The sequence below is a fragment of the Solenopsis invicta genome, chromosome 10 (genome assembly GCF_016802725.1).
Source record: "Solenopsis invicta isolate M01_SB chromosome 10, UNIL_Sinv_3.0, whole genome shotgun sequence".
In the NCBI taxonomy this organism is placed as follows: Eukaryota; Metazoa; Arthropoda; class Insecta; order Hymenoptera; family Formicidae; genus Solenopsis; species Solenopsis invicta.
The window spans coordinates 9,694,319-9,716,365 of record NC_052673.1 but is presented as its reverse complement, the minus strand read 5'-3'; the positions used below and the strand labels follow the sequence as shown (position 1 = coordinate 9,716,365).

The 22,047-nt window shown below is 37.5% G+C and overlaps 1 protein-coding gene across 12 annotated transcripts in view; it reads left to right on the top strand.

Moving 5' to 3' along the window:
* LOC105193353 (rho guanine nucleotide exchange factor 17) overlaps positions 1 to 22,047 on the top strand; it is a 64,874-nt gene that overhangs the window by 18,799 nt on the left and 24,028 nt on the right. For 8 of the 12 annotated variants that reach the window (XM_039454085.1, XM_039454086.1, XM_039454084.1 and 5 more), the window contains 5 exons: positions 769 to 1,005; positions 2,329 to 2,878; positions 5,306 to 5,779; positions 7,429 to 7,732; positions 8,157 to 8,457. In XM_039454085.1, coding sequence (XP_039310019.1) covers positions 769 to 1,005; positions 2,329 to 2,878; positions 5,306 to 5,779; positions 7,429 to 7,732; positions 8,157 to 8,457 — 1,866 coding nt within the window. The remainder of the gene's footprint in view (positions 1 to 768; positions 1,006 to 2,328; positions 2,879 to 5,305; positions 5,780 to 7,428; positions 7,733 to 8,156; positions 8,458 to 22,047) is intronic. The other 4 variants (XM_039454094.1, XM_039454093.1, XM_039454092.1 and 1 more) reach the window with 2 other exon arrangements.

Below are 22,047 nucleotides of genomic sequence, written 5' to 3'. Positions count from 1 at the left end.
CATTAACTCCGATTAACTCAACCAGCTGATTAATTCATGAATTGCCAATTGCAAAATTTTAAATTAACTATCTCTAATCTAATTTTTTAATTATTTTAATTAAAGAGTTACTTAATTATTAATTTCAAGTATTGTAATACATTTAAAATTATATTATATTATTTACTATATACACTTTTATTTTAGTATTTTTAAGTATTATAATTAAAAGGACACAAATAAACTATGTGCAATAAAATGTACAAGAAGTTGTATACGGTATTAAATTTACAGAAAATAGACAAGCAGAACAAAATAATGCGATTAATTTTAAGTTTTACCGTTGGCTGTTTTTAAATTTTTAAATTTAATCGGCTGATCAAGCTAATTGTAAGATGATGAAATCGATCCTCTATTAATATACAAATCGCGTGTAAACGGATGTTTTGATGTCCCCTAGACCAAAGACTGATAATTTAATTCTGCCAAATCTTACCTTGATGTTGACTTACTTTTTAAATTCTTTGGAATAAAATCTTACTCTGAAGAGCGAAACTTTTTTTCGAGACTGGCTAAATTTTCACTTTTTTTTAAGAGTAAGATTCCATTCCAAAGAATTTAGAGAATAGGAATTACTCAAATAGCTATTCAAGAGTATAAAAAATAAATAGAAATATTTATATGTTTTTATCGATTTATTCATGCTTGTCGGCGGATTTATATGTATCTCTATAAATCGGAACTATTGTAAGTAGTAAGACTTATTTGCTCTCCTTTGTCTGGCTGCAGGAACCAGCAGTGATAGCAGTGGACCGATTGCACAGGTTTCGGTGGAGCGGGGGCGGAGGAGGAAGTGGCAAAAAGTCCTCTTCCGGCCCCCGCAGCGAGAAGGCCGAACGCCTTCGCGAACTCACCGAGAAACTCAAGGGACCGGCACCGGTTCCGCCACCCAGGAGACCGTCACGAGTGCAGGCTTCCTCCCCTCCTCCGAGCGGATACCAGCCGTCGTCTCAAAATTATCCACAGGTGAGGAATTCCAACGTCATGGTGACGAAAGTACGACGTCTTTTGCTACGCACAAACGAGCGATATTTTACGAACCAAACTTTTTTTTATATCTTTGAACGCGCTATTGCCAAGAAAAAAAATATCTACTTATTATTAACATTTGAACATTTTTACGAATATATAGAAGTTATTTAATAATTTGTATTATTTGATGTATAACAAATTTTCATCATCATACTAAAATAAAGAAAAAAAAGTACAAAGAAAAGCATTAATATCAAATCAACAATTCATTGTTTTATATATAAGCAAGAATGTAAAATCTTCTTGGAAAAATCTATAATCTTAAATAATTTGTTTACGTGGAGAATATCTGTCTTTTCATGTAAGTAAATTATGTCTGTTTAAGATAATAAATTCTTACTAGAGGATTTTATATTTTTGCTTATATATGAAATAATGAATTGTTGATTTGATATTTTTTTCTGTGTAAAGAAAATTTAAAGTAATTTTATATCGCAAATAGAGGACGTACTTTTCTGTCTGCAATTTTATATATATATATATATATATATATATAATATTTTTACATTAATAGAAATAATTCTATTATATTTTAATATAATACTATTCAATCATTTTAATAGAATTTATTTGTAAATTTCTGTAATACATGAATTAAAAGAATCGTTATCCTCTTTTAGTTTGCGATATTTAATAAAGATATTTAAATTAATACCAAATATTTAAAATATTTAGTTTCTATTTTAAAAGAAAATAGAAAAAAATTATTGATATTTGAACTTACTCGTAAATATAGTCTCGATTCATCGACTTCTCATTAATGAATCTCAGTGCCCATCTTGCCGGTCATTCCGAGAAGAGTTTTGCTGAATTCACGGTTCGCCTTTGTCACGATTTCGCTGAACTCGGTACATGCCCAGGGGTATACAGATGATCTTTCGTAATGCACGTACAGGAATTCACGCACAAACGATCGTCATTCTGCCCATTATAATTTTTATACATTAAATTTCTGTTATTCTGCTGCTTTCAATTTCTTTCTATAACGTCAATAGTAACATTATTACCTTATAAAAGGAATTAATTGATATGACGTTGAATTACGTAAATTTCAATAACATTTGACCTACGGTAATACTTCAATAATTGCGTATGATGCATAAATCATTTCCTGATTTATCGTCTACACGTGACATTAAACGTTTAATTAAAATCCGCCGACAAGCAAAGTGATTGTGTACATAATTTGAATAAAATCTCTCTTGCCCGATTTAATTCTACATAACATAATGCTAGATTAACCTAATTTTTTTTCAGACGGGCTCAAATCCAAGTTGCGGCCGTTGCGAGGGTCGCTCGTCTCATCGCAGCTATACATACAGCGAGGGTAGCCAACATGGTAGTAACAATCAGCAACAGCAACAGCAGCAGCAGCAGCAGCAGCACCAGCAGCAGCAACAGCAGCAGGAAACTCCGAAGACGATGGTCCGCAGTGAGAGTGTCAGTGAAGAGTGTCTCAGTGATCGGTCGGGAAACAACGTATACCGGAAGCCCTGTCACGACTCGAGGAAAACCTCGAGATCAGGCAGACCAGAGAGAAACAGTGATGACGTCAGTGACCTCAGGAGCAAGCCGAATGCCATTGCGGAGGCGGCGAAACACTTGAGACAGTACAGTGATTCCGTGGTGGACAGTGCTACGAGTGTGGACGATTTGTGCGATAACCTGAACACCGCTTCCGTTGGCGGCAACGAGGGGGAGGCCCGGGATGCCATCACCAGACTGGAGCCGCGTGGGCTGCTCGCCTTTCACAGGTCCGGCGCGCCCTATAGGAGTGCCTCCTTCGGCCAGGTGGACTTTAATCAAGGTAAGCTTCCGTAAGGTAAGCTTCCGTATACCGTGGAGGCTCGCGGGCTGAGCTCATTAGGGGCGAGCTAGGTTTAATTAAATCAATTACAGCAAGACCGATGCAGATTACGTCTGCCGTAAGATTTACTCTATCGTCATCGTGCTAAGCAGAAGGAAAATCAAGAACGTGCTCGGACGCGATTAAGTTGAGTTCTTTGGTTAAATATCTCGAATCTTTGAAAGGCGGAATGCGTTGCTTTTAAACGCCCGATAGCGATTTTAACGCGGACAATGTTCTATTTTCATCCTTCTCTTAATTCACGATCCACACGTGCTTTCGCAAGATACTTTTGGAAACACGGAACTAAAGTAACGCCACGGTGACAGCCTTGTATTAGGTTTCAACCCTGAACTACATACCGCAGTAGTTTCGGTTGCATAATGAAAGACTAGAAATAAGAAAAGCTTTAAGTGCGGCTGTCAACGAGGTTCGAATTTCTAATAACAGTAATAAAGCATCTAGCAGCCTTGACCTATATGCGTACTATCTACTTAGATCGTCACAAAGTTTCAATGACTTTGCATATTCGTGTCTTTAATAAGAATTTTATGCATTTTCAAGAATATAATATATTTTTTTTTAAACAATAGAAAAGACGTTTTATTTATACAAATTTTATAATTAGATTATAATGCTTCGTAAACACACGCATGTAAGAAAATTATTACAAGAAAAGTGTTGTACATTTATTTTATATATAAAAATATATTAAGAACTAATTGACGGATAATAACAAATTTAAAGCAATACGGCGATAAAGTATAAAACTAAGCAGAACTTTATGATGACGCGAAAGGCGCGAAAACGCGACGCCTCATTGGCAAGCCGGAAACACTTCACGCTTCCGCGGCATTAAATCTTTCGAGACACCTTTTACGCACGAAAGATAGGCTATTAGGACGAATAACCAGGTGCTCTTGAAATATCGTCGCCAGAACTTTTCCGCGCGCGCCCGAATTTCTTTTCGTGAACGGGCGTAGTAGCCAAATCCATTTGTCTGACTGCTTATATCGTATAAAGCTTGAATAAATTTCAACGGATAATTGTACATGTTCGGATATTTATATTTTTAATATTACTTTAATTTAAACTTTGTAATATTTTACAATTCCGTCTCTTGAAAAATACACGTAAATGGTTATATCTAAACGAAAAGAATTTTCTCTTAGAATTTACTCTGAAAATAATGATAGTGGAATAACATGACATTTAAAAGAATTTCTTTTATTCTTTATGATATTTATTAATATCTATCATAATAAAATATAAAATATATTTACTTAAAATATATAAAATACATAATAAAATTCTTCGAAGCACGATGCTGATGGCTATCATGATTTTAAAGGTGAATAAATTCTAAAAAATATAATTCCTCTCAGTTTACACTTATACGTAATAATGTGAAAAAATTGCGTGATAGGTAGACACAGTTTTTCGTACAGTTTTCAACGTTAAAAATGAAATTTAAGGAAATCTTATTGATTAATTTTCCGGGTTTAATCGTACGGAAATAAAATGTTCTATCGTATATCTTGATCGGTCAGCACGCGATCCCCGGAACTCCGCCAACGAAGTGCGCGCTGCTTCTCGCGTCTTCGTGATCTCTCATCTCGCACGGTCTGTTTGTTATTATTGGAATGGTCCACCTCCTCGGCCTAAGAGCGCTGCCAAACTTACGTGACACTCGAGGAGGTAATTAGGATTTCCTCTAGTGCTCTCTGCGTCTCTTGCCTTCTCTCACGATCGAGACGCGGTTTCTGTTGCTCGGTGCAAGAGTACTCGAGTTATTATTGAAAACGCGCGTAATACGTGCATCTCTGGAATACGTCAGTCGAAAGGTATCTGCAGACCACTTGAATTTGTATCGGAGGCTTTCTTATAATGCAGTTAACAATAATAATAATTAGTAGCAGTAAACGCTCACAATGCGCTTTAAATTAAAATCTAAATTTGCCTTACGTCTTTTTTACAATTTATCTTTTCAACTTGCTTATCCCCTAGAAAAATGAGTTTTCATTAAAATTCATTTTTGTGCCATTTATTATTAGAAAGAAATATTAATTATATTTACTTAGTTAAGCACATATTTTTACTTTTGTGATTTTATACAAATTAAAAGCACACTTATATTTATTCTGTATGAAATAATATGATTCTATAAATTATTATTTTGCCTTATTACAAAATGAAAATAATTACTTACTATTCTATATTATCCATGGATTTTCCGTTTGTCATAATTACGTTTACTTTACTCTTTCAACGTTGTGTGATAAATTTGACTCGCGCATTATTGTTTTTATGAAACGTTGTAATTAAATGCTTTAAAATGAAATAGAAGTACGAGGATGGACTTACTAACTGCTCGTTATTTTCTGCAAGATGCAGATTTTACTTTCAGCGCAAACTCGCACTTTCCTCTTCCAGCGAATCGACAGAAAACTCAGCCGATCGTAACGTCAAATCGCTCAATCGAGATCAAAGACGTTCGAGCGAGTACGTTACCTCGTCGTCGGGGTGATGTCACTCCAGGTAGCACGACACCTCAAAACAGTCCCAATCGACAGAGCCCGAGGACGTCGACGCCTAGCGTCGACAGCGCCGTCGGCTCTGCTGAGGGTCTGGGTGTCTCTCAGCAAGGGAACCACGAGGAGATCCGACCCAGAAGCGACGGTTCGGACAGTCTGGCAACTTCCAGCGCACTCACCAGCCCGGAACCACTAGTTCCGGAGACGAATCCAATCGAGCCCAGGGTCGATCTGGTGCAAACGGAGACGCCCACCATTGAACTGGTTGGCCACGAGTCTGTGTATCCGATCATCGAAGGAAACATCGTGGAGGAGACCATTCAGAAAGGTTAGATGAATAGAAATATTTATTAGCGTGGATATTTGATTGTCTCGAGAGAAAAATCACGATCGCCTTTAACTTGAGAACATGGAAACAAGAAGAATTATATTGTCCATTATTTTTGTTCAATTTTATTTTATTATTTAGAACAAAGTGTAACAGTATTGATTGTTGAGTCAGCAACAATTAATATTTTGTTATTTTGTCATTGGGTTCACTTTATTTTACCTCGGTTTAGAATTTTATTTGCTATGTTACAAGACATTAATTTTTCCAACTTTCATATCATTTTAATAAATGGGATCGCGCGTGTGCTTTTCTCGGCACATCTCGAGATCATTGTTAGCGTAATCTTATAATAAGAAAAGAAGCAAAGTTTCCGCTCGCGGTAGTGGCACGATTGTATGCGTGAGAGGGAGGATATCTCAGTAGGATATAAAACGGAAATACACTCGCGTGGGAGTCCGCGAGTGCGCGAGCAAGATCTGTTTGCCCGAATTTCGCGCGGCGTTGCTCATCGCGTGGAAACAACGGCAGGAAACGAGGTACGAACAAGGCGACGAAACGGTGGCCGCGACGCGATGGCAGGATACTGTCGTCATCAGATGAGAAATGCGCGTCAGTTTATCATTTATCGTGAATAGAGCGCGCTGCTCCAGGCCGCGTGAGAGCGGCCGTGCGTGAAGTCATCAATGAAGATGGCTATAACTCAATGACGCTCAAACGTCTATTTCCACTCTGGCACCCACCGTTCTGAAAATAGTGCCGCGCAAAATAACATGGAACTTGCGTGCACCTTTGTACCCATGCTCCTGTCGATGCACCCAAAATAGTCATCGTTCTCTCCCACGTTTCCCGATCCCCGCGTTACGCTTTGTTCATCGTCTCTGACATCGCGGAATACATGAACGCCTGCTTGAGATTTGATCCCGTGTTAATAAATACGTCTGTTCTCCGGATTTGATACGATGAATTCTCAGGCGAGCAAACCTCTTCGGTATAATTTGGATAAAAATCGAAGCGACTTTGGAATTAAATTTACAACTAGTTTTATCAAGGTCTGAGCCATCAGTGTCGCTTTAATCTGAAATTTGTGAAAAGCCCAAGACGCATACAAAATTATTTTATAAATAATGAAATATTCGATAAGGAAAGAAAGAGAGAGAGAGAAAAAGAGAGAAATAAAAAGAAATCAATTTTTCATATTTTATTTTACATAAAACAATTCAACATTTACAAACTGAATAATAGATTTATAAGTTTGAACAGTATTAGCTAGGACTAAGAAGGATTATGGAATCTAAGCAAGTTTTCAGGCTCTTAGCAGAAGTATAATCAAGCCAGAAAAGACGTGCTCTTAACAGAACGCCAAAGAGTCTGTTTCTGTTCTTATATTCTATATAGTCTTAAAATATATATCTTAAAATATAATCTTTAAGTATACAAATCTTTCGGAACATAACTCACTCTATAGCTCCGAACAAGATATACTTGGCTCGCTGTGAAAGTCTGTAGGAGCTTGAATTTCGTTAGTTTCGGCATAGACTCCTCTCTGATCGCGTTATTAAGTGCCAGGAATTATCGATAAATATCGATCTGTTTTGATATACTGTAGGCAGATAAGAATGACAGAGAACTGTGAAAATGGTGTTTAGAGACTAGAATAGAGCCGCACGAGGTGATCATTACGCCACCCCCGGAGGAGCCGCGGCTGAGTCAAGCGAGCGAGGGCAGCGAGGCGCCGAGCGAGACGCCCTCGGAGGCGTCCTCGCCATCCGGCAAGGCGAGACGATACCGGGGCGACACCAGCAAGAGGAGGAAGGGCGTGTACATAACTCAATGGCCAGAGCCCTTGGACGCGGACAGGAACAAGCTGTCGGCTCAGAGCAGCGAGGAGAGAGACGAGCCACCTGCGACGCCCAGCGACCTGTCCGACTGCGAGGGCCACACGCCTCGAAGGTAACCGGAGAACCTACGCTCAGACTCATCGAAATAGAACGGAAGTGTGCCTGACATGGAGACGCAACGATTTAACATATTCCTTTACTCAACCTCGCATTAATAATAGCTTTAGAGGGGCAATCACGGTGATTGACGTATAAAGCAAGAATCTTTACACGTTTCAATCGTCGATTTGATTTCTTTTTGCGTTCGCTTGACTTTATGTAGTTTTAATTTTTAAATCTCGAAAAGCATTTGAAAGACATCTTTTTAAAAATATAACAATTCAAAAACCTCTTTTATTTTTTTGATGATAGAAATTGTATTTTTTTCACATCTGTAGTGTTCAAAATTTTAGTTTTAATTTTACTGAAAGTACAGATATAGATTTACATACACTTTATAGATATCTATAAATATTCTCATCTTTTCAAACACCAAGGTACAGCAAGAGGCCCCTTCGCGGCCCCTACGGGCAGATGCTGGAGGCCGAGATGGCGAAACCGCGCACCACTGATATCGCGCTCGACGAAGGTCTTCGTCCTCGCAGGAAGATCTCCGCAAATCTTTCGTACAACGCGAGCAGCAACAACAGCGGCTCCGAGCCGCCTACGCCTTGCCACCACCGGACGACCTCCAGCCCGACCAAACTCGAGGGACTTCCGGGGCCGAGTCCTGAGCTGCTCGCGGAGCTGCTGAGAGGGTCCTCGGAGAGGGTGGCTCGCGCACCGGCGCATCGAAACGTGAGTCAGAGATTATCTCGCTTCGATATAAATTGCCGGTTACAGTGCCCCGGCTACATTTCGCCCATTTTTCGCGATACAATGGAGATAAGGGCGAGGGAGGGCCGTAAAGTATCCGCACGATTCGTGCAGCGCATTTGTTATCGAGACATTTGATGCATGCACAATGCTCCTTTGGATTAATGAACGAGCGATTTCGTCAGAAAATTCTTTTTTCTACACGCGGGATTATTTTAATTATATATTTACGAAAGAGGTTTCTGGGATTTAACGTTATCATTCCTTTATGTATCATAAAATAAGATTGATATAGAGACACTCGTAATTATTATTGGAAAGAAAATATTTATTATTCTAAATAAAAAAAATTCTCAAACTCGGAATAACGTGATCTTGGTGCTATCCTATTAAATTCCTTAGACGGATTTAAACGGATTAATGGCAAATCTCATAATCTTGATTTAACAATTAAACTAAAAAAATATTTAAAATTTTTTCCTATTAAAATATTATGAAGGTAGTTAGTTTCATAAACATCAAAAATTTCTTGCGTCCTAAAGTGTAAAGGCCAAAAGTATTCGCTTTACGCGTAGACAAAGATTGTTGGGCTTTTCATGGATGCGTTCATTATAATGCATCGTATGCGAATCTTTCTTACGAAAAAGTACTTGTCCACACGATTCCTTCGGTGGTATCTCAAATTGTATAGCAATTAATCTATGTGCGTTATAACGTCAAGCAAATTTTTTTATTCTAAATGTAAATATATTAGTTGAAATTTACGTGTTACTCTTGTCTCAAGACAATAAATTCATCTTATTTAATTTGAAGGGAGAAAACAGAAATTATAGATCTCACCTTAACATTACTTTTATCATACTGCATGAGGTTTCAATAAGATTAAGTATGACAAGAATATTTTCAGTGTTATTAGAAATCCTTTCTGAGATAATAATGCGACCATGAAAATAAAAGGAAATTAGAACCGACGTTGGCATTCTAAATCTGTCCCAAGGCTCATATAAAATAATGCATAAAAATCATTTATTTAAATTATTTTACAAGATATAACGTCATGAAATTTGTTGAATCGTTTAAAAGCTACTTCTCAATAATAAAAAAAAAAGAGAGAGAGATCGTGTCATTCACTCATTTAATATTCCCGTGGTATCTCTCTTCTCTGTGGGAGAAGTGCTTTATTTATATCCTGCGCTGAACCATGAATATGACTGACTGGTTCTCGCCGACAAATTCTTCATGTTAAACGGATAAATCTCGTGATGAGATCGTGGTCACATTTCGCGCTAAATGCGCGGCGTGAATGCGAGCCAAAGAATTCTGACTCCGTTTCTTCCTCGAATTTCACGTCTTTTCTAAATATCGTACAAAGAAGCTGATCGCAGGCTTATCTGCCTGGTATCTCTGGCTCGTGCATCAGCGTTGTAACATCTGGCCGAGAGGCCACGGAGGTAAGGCGCCGCGCCGGTAAACCGAAATCCGAGCGAAACGAATGGCCGCGCGCTCGCTCGCATTCGCGCGCTTGTTCGACTCCAGCGCCGAAAACATAATCTAATAATAATGTACGGCCATATTTCTCGGATGAGTCCGTGCCTTGGCCAGTGCACTCGACGTTGGTATAGAGAGGAGTCCCTATACGATTCTGGCACGGCGGGGGCGTGTACGTGGATATTCCTGGCGGGTTAGGCGTACCTGGGGACCGACCGACCGACCGGTCCTCAACATCGATGCGATGATTCGCGCGTGCCACGATCGTCTTGGCGCAATCTCCGCGACCTTGCACAGTATATACGCTTATCATCTCGTTGGACGACGCGACGTTTCCTTCTACGATTTTTTTTTAACAAGAGTCTATTTTATCGATCAGCTAATCTTAAATTATACGTTTGCCATACATTTTTTTTTTTTTAATTTAAATTAATATGCATACATAAAATAAAAATATAATAAAATAGAAATATATTTCGAAAGTGTTTCCAGAGATACAGAAGTCCAAGAAACGGTTAGCAATATTTAAATCAAAAATATTGCAGCGGTAAGACGGACAGAACACGAGGCTGTGCCACTGGAATATTTCTCAATTTACTATTAAATTCTATTTTATGAGCTAATTGTATTTACGAATTAGCAAGATAAAATTGTCAGATTAAATTGGATAAAAAAAAAACAAATTAAATGTATATGCAACGTCGAAAGATAACACACTTTTGAAAATTATATCCAAACATTTTCTCTGATTTTTTTAAGTTTCCATCCTTCTCTCAAATATTCCGTGTGGTAGAACTGTGCGCAATTCTGATGGGCTTATGCAATGCACGCGTCCTCTATCCACGTTTGCCGTTTGGAAAGAACAACAAAGAACCGCGGGAACGATAGGCCCGTTTTATCCACAAGTCCTTGGCGGCCGCAAATATATCACTTAAAGATGTCGCCATAACTTAGTCACGTTCTCCACGCCGATTAGAAGTCAGACGGATCCTCATGCCGCAGTCAATTTATTTGTAATCGTGGGATATTGAGCGTGAAATGTTAAACCGTTCGCAGCTATTAGTAACAAGGCTCAATTGATCTTAGCGTCTCAAAGTTGTTTGTTACAAGGCGTAGCGCGTGAGAACTTCTAAATTTACATAAGACAACTGAAATAGAAATATGTGGCAATCCGAAAAAGACGTTGCAAATAATTCAATTTGGATTTATGTATTTCTATCTAAAATGATTTGCGCGGATGCAGGTCATGTAAAAAGATTTGCAGATCTTGTTAAGAAGATTATTTTTATTTCTATTCACGTGCGCGTATTAAAAATAGGTCTGCAGATATGCAGTCGATTTAACAACATGGAATGCATTTTCTCCTTAACGCACGAGAGAAATTCCGTGAATTTCTTCACTGGGATTTAAGACACGAATGAATTTTAATATGAATAGCGTTCGCGGACGAAGATTAACGAGGATTTTCAAAGAATTTATATTGTTTTGCGACGATGCAAACGTGACTGAAATTAGTCACTTCGAAAAAAAGCAAAGTTGTGTTCGCTGAGAGAAAGCAGAATTGTTTATGACGCGAAGCTTAAATGAATGTGTACCTGTGTGTGCGCCAGTTAACGTCAGTTTTCTGTTATCTGTGTAAAATTACCTAAATGAAGAAATGGTTTTATATTATCTAGATTATTAGACAATGTATATTATCCTCATTTTCTTTATCTTAGACAAAAGAAGCGTGTTATCCTTTTCAAATTACCCGAGTTAATGTGAACAATAACGAGTATGAAGTATTGTTCTGAGCTTCAACCTCCAAATTATTATTTATTCTAACAGAAGAATTTTTTTGAAGTGACAATGACAGATTGACACAAATCAGGACATAGTAGAGCAATATAAAAATTTTTTCAAAACTAAAAGTGGTTTAAAAACTTTTACTGTCAAGAAACTTTATCTGTCATTATAATGTGAATTATATATTCCTTCTATATTTTGGAGCTTTGATTTTTATTTGTATTGTATCCAAATAAAAAAAGAACATTTTTTTGGCAGATTAAATTATTTGTATTGTATCCAAATAAAAAAAAGAACATTTTTTTGGCAAATTAAATTATTTGAAGGATTTTTATTTTTAATAAAAATTTAGGAATAAAAATATGAATATATTGTTTGTATGTTCTAAATTAATTTACTTACAGCGTCGACACTATCTTAAAATTCTTTAAATAAAACGATATAATTTGATCTTTTATCTAGATAAATTTAAATCATCTTTATTTTATTTAAAATACATGTAATTTATCTTATCTTTATCTAGGTAATTTTAAATTATCCGAGCGCATTGATCGTAGTCGTCACGACGAGCGAAGCTTCGCGAATATTCTCGCGTTTTTACATGTGTAACGCGATGAAAACGCACGCAGACCCGGCAGGTATCAATCGTGCATTTGTACGCAGTCGCGTTTTCATCGGAGGGAGAGAGAGAGCAGTGAACTATTTCTTCCGCAGATACGAGAGACCCTCCGTCGACGTCATGTTTACCGTTGACGTCACTACGCCCAGGCATCGTGAATTTTGCGTTCCATTCATGAAATCTCCGACGTGTGGAGTATGTGACGTAACAGTAAACACCTACCGCTATGTAAAGTTCACGAAAGCTCATCGTTGAATACTTCATCAATCCTTTTCAAATTTCATACGACAATTATGCAAAATTTTATTTCTGCATATTGCCTATACGTTTTCGCATTCTTATAAGATTAATAATTATTATGACGAAAAGGTACGTTCAAATTTAAAACAATTGAGCTTGATTTGTTATTTTAATAAATTTTACACAATAAATATATCAATTATTTTTTTTTGTAAAATTGTAATTTTAATAATGATTTTATTTAGAAAACTTTATCGATATACTTTTATGGCACAATTATTGAAAAATGTAATTCGGTCCCATAAAAATTTTTTAAATAATATATATAAATTTACACAAACACTCACATACATGCGCAAACGTACAAGTTGCATACTTCCATTTTACATTTTCAATTTTGTTTTAATCTCGCCAAGCAGGATTAAATATTTTATACGTAGTACGATTTTAATGCTCATTCTGTTCGTCATATCGATCAGTACACGGCCAGCGTTATAATCATTTAATATTGAAACAGAAAAGCGTGAGTCCGCAAGCATTCCGGCAATGTGTTCTTGAAGTAGCAAGTTTCCTCAGCCGTGATGGAGTGGCATGCATAGTACCGGGAGTACAAATTCGTTACTTTATCGACAGCATTATCGGTGGAAGTTTAGAGAAACTGCGGCCCCAGCGGCAGAAATTCGACGCGCGAGAAAGCGCGTCGGCGCGCGAGAGATACACGCCGTGGAATAATGAAAGGCCCGTCGGCCGGCCATAAACTTTCGAACAATAGCGTAATCGTGGTTCCATTGACTGTTAAGAGGTGCAGACGCGACTAGGCACGTGGGTGGTATCGGTAGGTACCGACTTTTATTACTCGCCGCTTGTATATCAGTCTCTCGGGGGAACGAGACGGAGAGAGAGAAAGAGAGAGAGAGGCCGTAAAGGAATCTCGTGCACGCGCGATATTAAACGCATTTACGTTCGATACCGTTGAAGCAATTTCCAAGACCTGGACAAACTCCTTTATAGAATCGCCTTTAATATCAAAACAATATAAAAATATTGCATTCTGTATTTGGTACCTTCATTGACTCTCAGATTCAACACAACTCCATTTACTGCAAGTGCCACTTTATCTTTCAACTGATTTTTTTGAATAATGGTAAAGACACAGACGTAAAAAATTTTTCATATATAATTATATATCAAATATGACCACATATACTGAAATATGTATAATAATATATAATATATATATTTTTCTATATATGGACATATTTGATATATAATTACGTATAATTATATATAATTATATATAAAAATTTTTGAACCGGGCAACTATGTATATTAATTTCAAACAATATTGTTTTATTTTTGGTGCAGTACGTTTTGTATTATTGATAATACATTTTGTGACAAGTCTTCCCGGGTTACGGCCCGAGAAGAACGCTTTCAATTTGAAATTGGATGTTACGGAATTTCGGAATTTGATTTGGATTGATTGTTCGAAACGCGCGAACAGGAATAGCCACGATAAATCATGCAACGCATTTCGCAATGTCTCGCGACATTTCGATCGGATCGAAGAATGATCGTGAAACTGCGGCGTGATGGCATCTATATGCGGGACCGCGTGGCAGGCCAGAATGTTGCCGGGTAATCTATGAATAAACCGACGAGTGCAGCGCGCGCGCGTGCAAGCTTGCACGAAGTAGTTGCACCATTCGCCGCGGGGCACGTTACCGGGAAATATTTAAATATTTAACTTACACGATGGTATAAACCACTTGGCCGGCTGATGCCTGTAGTTTCGCAAGCGCGGACACTCGCGCCGTTTGCGCGATATTTAATTCGATCGAATCGACCTTAGAATCGCGCGCAAGGCACTTCTGCTCGTTGTGAGTAAACAGAAATGCATTTTCCAGTCGTTCGAGCCTCTGCTCAACCCATAAATGTGCGTAACTTTATTATCGTGCTACGAGCACAAGTCTACGTGTCTGCTCGCACGTTTGCGTAATATTTTAATATCGGTTACATCTTCCTGCTTTCCTCTTTATTCCGGAAAAATGCTGAAGCTGAAAATTCTTTAATATCATTTGCTAAATCTGATTCACAGGCTTTTTATTCTTAAAGTATTTATATATATATATTTTTTTTTTAAATCAGATTAAAATCAGATATTATTTATTTTTTTTATGCAATGTAAAACTTTTTTTTCTTTCTTTTTTTTTCTTGCAGAGAGAAAACTGTAATGCTTTTTTAAATAATTACTAATTAAACTCTTGATAGAGAATAAAATGTCTATTAAATTTCCAGCGATTCGCAGATGAACAGTATCCTAGTAGCACAATATTGGCAAATTCATTGAGGCAATATTAGCTAATGCATCTCCAACGCAAATACATTGGCGCAATATTGGGCTAATATTGAATCACTATTATCAATAAGCTGTGCTACTAGAATATATTTTCGTACATGAAATCTGTGAAAATTATTTAATTAATATCTTCTTTTATACTCTCTAGAACGTTCATTTACATGAATAATTACATAATTGAAAGAATCTCCATATAAATTCGCTGGACGGCTACTCGCGCGAGAGAATAGAATTTGCGCGCATAATGAGAATAATGCATAATGCACTGCACTTTACAGCAACGCGATAAACTCGCTAAATGCGCTTCCGAAAAGTACGAAGCTGCATTTCGATGCCCGCCGCAAGCTTGGGCGCAGACTAAACAAGCATCGTCGAAATAAATATAGGCCGCGGGACGTTGCAAAAATGTGATAGAATAATCCAGTGTGCGTGCCAAGCCGCAATCACGAGCGCATTCCGTGCGCCTTTGAGAAAAATCATCGGCATTTCGCCCATCTTGATGACACTCACCTCGACCTTTGATCTGAATCACGTCACCACCGTCACGATTTTTTAAAATAACTTCTCCTCTAACTTGAGTGTTGTCTCGAGAGATTTACCATAATGAGAAGTTTTTCTAAAAAGTCGTAGGAGGCTAAAATAAACTAATTAAGTACTGCATGTTACACTGTCACTTTTAACATTTCCCTTGTTATTTAGTTATTAAATTATTTTTATAACACAATTTATATATAAATATTTTAATGTGCTAATCACATAAATAAGTAAGAAAGCGTCAAATCGAAGCTGAATCTTTGTTGTCTAATATTATTTTATATGTATATCATAAACACATTTTTAATTTTTATAAAACCGCGCGCCGAACACAGGACTTTGCAATCATTAAGGGAAATTAGACATAATATTACAATTAAATTGATCGACAATAATGTTACCAGTACTTAAAAAAATTGTAAATAATTTATTGTAAAAAACTTATTAATGTAATAACCACGAGTTTTGAATACAGTTAACCTAATTCTGCCACCAATGCGGAAAGGTAAAATAAATTTCTGCTAACAAATGTATCAAAATCGTTATGACCTTTTAATAATATTATATTAAATTTTTGATTTAATGAGGTTTACATGACATTTTACAATAGCGGAGGTGTTCGCAGATGATTGCATTTATTCAGAGTTCTAATCCCTTGAGAGCAAGCTGACGTTATTCGTCGACACTTGTATATTAAAATATATATCACGAAAGTTACCAGTTTGACGTCAAACGTAATTATTTCATTTAAGGGGGTAATCTAGTTTGACGCATCAAAAAATCGATACCTTTTTTGAAACAGATTTTCAATTTTTATGCTATTAAGAATAAATTTGAAAATGATTTAATAAAACTCGAACGTTTTGTTGTTTTCACGCTTTAAAGAACGCGGCATATGGACTATAGACGTATAGTGATGAACGTATGGAATAACGTGAAGTCTTTATTAATTTGTTTGTAATCAAAATCTTTTTTTTTATCCTCAAACAATATACAGAAAGAGAAAGAGAAAAACCAGGCCTGGTGCAGCGCAATAAGATAATTCATTCTTTCTATGTTTGTACATTTATTTGTAAAACTTTAAGTGCATTTACCTCAAATCCATGTCATTTCAACCTTGTCCCAGGCTTTTCTAAAAAAATTATTGCATTGATCGACTTCTGCCTTGTAACAAAATATTCGTAATACTATGGTTAAAACTAGAACTTTCTTAATATTCAGAAAAGTTATTTTTTGTTACATCAAAAGTTTCAATTCTTGTAAAATTTGTTTTTTATTTTTTTAGTTGATCGCTATTTTGTTTAATATTGTGATTTATTCTAATTCCAACAATAATCACAATTGTGTAGATTAAAATTAACATTTGATCATTAATTTGATATCAACACGAAGGACATAGTCCTTGGGACAGTATCAGCAAGATTTTTTAAACGTTATAAAAGTAATATTTATTTTATATTGATAATAACAACTGAAAGTTAAATTAAAATTTTTAAAATTAACAAAGTAATAAATCTTTTCAGTTTGAAGTAAAAAATTTGTAAAAACGATAGTCTTTAAAGTGTTCCGTAAAACTAGAATGCCCCCTTAAAAATTTATGGGAATTATTTTATTCGATCCCAGATCGCTGGGAATCAAGAATAAGCAGCGTTGAAAAGTCTTCTTTCTCCCTGATCCATAGTGATACCCATCGGAATGCGTCACTGATGCATTCTCAATAGTTACGCTGCTTCCGTTGAACAAGCGCGGGTGGTAAAAATTGATTTTCGTTGCCGAATAAGAAGGAAGCGTCGCCTTAATAGACGTTCGTTTATTACGATGCGTTCGAATTCTCATCGCGGGCATATCGATTCGCTTTCGCTCGGTCCGCCGCCGCGCCGCGCCGGTAAACACAAAAGCCGCGCGCCTCCGTGAAACGGCGTAGCCAGCCGGTCATTGTTCTCGCACGCTCGGCTTGCATAAATCGTACGTTCAACTTCTTTAACGGAATCCTCACGTGGACGAGTTTATTCGGGCTTGAGTCCAGGCATCGCCGCCGCGGCGCGGAGACGCGCGCGCTCGCGGTCGCAGAGCGTGTGAGCGAGCGCGCCCCGGAGCGAGAGTTTGCGGGCCAGAATGCCGCTCAGGGAGCTATGAATTGGATCTGTTATTTCAAAGAACAAAATGCACGGTTACGCGCGAACGACTTGAGAGCCCGTAGTCCCGGTTGAACGTCGCGTCGTAAAATCGAAACGCGTCGGCGAACGTGCGACTTAAATTTAAATGCGACCGTCGATCGTCCGCGTTAAGTGGTTCGCTAAGTTAAGCTTTAATTTCAAGCGCGACACGCAAAACTCTCTCTGCGCATATTCTCGACATTTTTGCGAGATATTCAGTTCTGCTGCTTCTTTAATTAAATTTATGGTAATTCTGCTTACCTTTGGAAAACGAATAAATCACGAAAGATAAAACGAGCAGGTAAAAGCAAACGGATAAAGAACCACGGAGCTTATTCAATTATACATAGACTGCGAAAGGGAAGTTCCGCGCGATGCGAGGCGATATTTTCTCACGGTTTTTTCATGACACGGAAAACGTGTTTTGCGGATCGCAAAGTGTACCTTTCAATTTTGTTTCCAAGAAAGAGACATATTAGATAAATACTTATGCGAAATAAAAAAATGAATAACTAATGGAACTTATAACGCAATCAAATATTCAGTTCCATATTTTGAGAAATAGATTCATAAAATTGTATAACAATTCAATAACAAATTAAAAAGTATGAGGATTAAAGTGGTAAAAATGAATAATCAGTGTACTCTCTTCCCTCCGCTCTTCACAATCACTAAAACTGGATAGGTCGTAGATATTTTTAAAAAATTGATCTACATGAGTTTCAGAAACCTTGGATTCAGAGATGAAAGTGATCGAAAATAACTAGAAATAACTAGACTTTGATTTTAAAAACTCAGTAAAAAAAAACAATTTTTTTTAAAATCTAATTTTATCCTGCAAGTTTCTTACTCGGATATGTATCCCGTTGACGTTTGATGCTACATTATTGTTTGTAGACTTCAGGTTTTGCATTCAAAAGATTTCTATATAAAGATAGTTGTGAACAATAAATATGTAGTACAATGACTAAATAACGGTAGCTGGATATACTTGGATCATTGTCGGAAGTGAAAACTGAATTCAAAGTCCGTGTCGTTTGAACAAACGTATCTCCTTTGTATTTGTTTAATCACTAAGAACAAAATAATTTAAAAAGGTACAACAAAAGAGAGACAAATCAAAAGCTTTTTATTTATTACAATATTTAGCAACGGATAAATGTTGTCAATACATTAAATGTCGCAACAATGCAAGGACGTTTCCGCCTCGATTTGAAATTATAAATATAAAAAAAATATTAAATAACGTGATGTTAAACTTTTTATTATGAATACTAAAAATACATATAAATATAAATTCTACATCTTTATTTCAATATTTTGCTAAAAAACAATTTTTTTCATAAAACCTGTTTTTTTTTTTTTAGTTTAGAGTTTTTATATTGAAATCAGAGATACTTGTTTTTTTCATATATACCTGGTTCGGAATGCGTTGCGTCACGGCCGCTTCGACGTATTCGTGCGTAATTGAGATTGAATATATTATTCGACTGGGAATACGGGAAGAGCACATCCAATCTCTCTTACACGTCGCAGTTTAACAGAAAACGAAAATTAATTTCGAAATAGCTTATCACACGGTCTCTGCCCAAATCTGTCCGGCGTTAAGGACCTGTTGCACAGTAACGAGGGCTCGAAAGGGTTAAACCCGACAACTCGACGCAAGGTCGCGCGCCTCGCCCCGTCTCGTCTCGTAGGACAAGGTCGTAGGAGGACGGTGCGGTGGCGGCGATGCAGCAGCGTCAGGATATGGTGGAGCGCGTGTAATCCACGTGAAAAGTACGCGCCGGCGTCCTGACGCCCGGCTTCCGTCCTCTCCACCGCCGCTATTCTCTTGGGCATCGATCAGCTTCCTGGTAGCTGTGCGACGGGTCGCCAGTTTCAGGCGTAACGCCGCGGCTAACTGTTGCTCGTCGCGGAAAAGCTGCGACGGACGGCACACGCGGAAATCGCCGCCGTGTCTCTCGCCCGCGATCGCTCTCACATCGCCGACGTCGTGCTTGGCAAATCGGATACGTGCGCGTCAAGAAAGTATCGAAGTATCGTTCGCGCGGATCGATTTCTGGATTTAATTCTTCTGTTTTCTCTCTCGCTACATCAAATCTCCATAAATCGATAATAATAATCTGTACGATGTGATGCTGCGACAGGTTGCTGGCAGATAGCGTCGGGACCGATTATCGCGAGTGTCTCGTTCCACGCGATTCCGGCACGTCGCGCGTAACCGCGCTTTATCCACCGGAGAGAGCAGTCTCTCCATGATAATCCCAAATTTCCCAACCACCTCGTGAGTAACTGTGATTGAACATATTACTCGATTGGGGAGAGAATTAACAATTATTTATTCGTAAAGAGAAAACAAAGTCTCTTAGTACAAGTACAATGTATTGTACATTGGGCGAATGATCTCGATGCGATCTTTATATTTCGCGCGCCATTTATTTGGTGCAACGTGATGAGATTACAGAGGTAGATAGCACTTCCATCGAGTCCGCTGAGTGTTCGAAAGTTGTGAAAACAAATGATTTTGGTTTACAGATAAATTGATAAATTATCGCAAGTTTATTTTTCGCGGTACAACGTTTCTATCGGGCGCAGCTCGCTACAACATTACGCAACGGAGCACTGGGGTATTGGTGCGAATTAAAGTGATATAATACACCTTTCGCATTAAATAACAGATTCTCACGTAAGAAAGATTGCTCTGAAAATATCTGCGAATTGCACAATTGTCGGCGTTTTATACGCGAAGAAGAATTCAGCGGGAAGTGGGAATAAAGTAAATCCCGCGCGTTTGTTAGAATCCGACAATGCGTCTATTGTTGCTCGCGAACGGAATCGATGATTACCCCGTTCGAATCGATTCTCGATCGGTGTAATCGCCTTGCGTTATATCATCCTTCGATTTGCTTGCGCGGCGTTATATCATCTCGTGCCATCCGTTTGTTTCGTTAGGTTGAAATAACTGTGGCGCTTTGTGTGTATACGAGATACGACTGTCAAACAAGGTCCAGATACAGCACTGCTTCGATTTACGCTCCTTTTTCATTCTGTCTCTCTCTTAACTCCGTCCCTCTCTCTCTCTTTCTCTTTCTCTTTCTCTTTCTCTTTGGGCGAGAATTGAAGTAGCGCGGACGACCGGGCGCAATTACAAGCGCGTCGCGACGCCCCCGTCGTGTGTAACAGGTTGTAATTTCACTCGAGCCTCGTCAACGTGCAAACTCACGTTGAAAGTGTTTACTTGCGATCGCGTGGCACTCTAGAACGACACGAAGGCGTATACGGATAAGTATCTGTAAGTACGGGAGCGTTTTTCAGTCCGTTTAAACACGGCGGCACGCGCACGAATAGGCTCTTAACGATCCGACACATTTAATATGCTTCATTAAATTGAGCGATCGCTTGTCGCAACACGCGTACGATTTTTTTTTATCTCTCTTCAAATATTTTTTAACTTGGAACAGCTTCTCCTTTCGATACAGTTACTACAAATGGTTACCAAAGGTTAACGCTTTATTGCTTTATTTATAATTTAAAAAACAAAAATAACGCATTTTTATCGTTTATTTAATTTGTAAAATTTCTCAAATTTTTAAGCGCTATAACAACAATTATGCACACATTCGCGTTTTAATTTTGAGCTTCTAAATGTTATACTTTTTTTTATTATATATAAAAAATATGATTATCTTTCTTTTTTTATTATATTTATTTACTATTACATTATATAATCGATGAGAAATATTGTTATTAAAATACGTTATTACCACGTACACTTTTTTATCTTTCTCAAATATTCTTGTACTTGAAACAGGCTCACTTCTCGATACAGTTACCGCGAAAGGTTACAAAAGGTTAGCGCTTTATTGCAGTAAAGTCTATTTATAATTTGAAAAATAAAAATAAGGTATTTTCATCGTTGAAATTTAATTTGTAAAATTTCTCAAATTTTTTAAAGTTTGTAACATAATTACGCACACACGCGCGTTAACCCAAATCTCTGAATTTTTATACTTTTTTTCTCTCAGAAAATAATTATCTTTTCTTTTATTATATTCACTAATGCATTAAATAATTGATAAGAATTATTGTTATCGCAATATGTTATTATCGTGAGAAGATCAAATGTAACGCAATGATCTTTCCCTGCAGTTGTTGAGCGTAGTTGAGAGAAACCTTTAATTATTCCATGCGCGTATCCACGAGTTAATCGAATAATGTCGATCACTTTGGCGCTCCTGGAAAGTTACGCTTGAAAATCAGCTTTGGCCCCCCCTTTGTCAGACAAGCTTAATTCAATCTCTCGCGCATTTCGAGATATCTTGCTTTTATATTTTGCGTTCGTATCAAGATATCCCGTGTGCTGCTCCGATGTATTATATATGTACGTA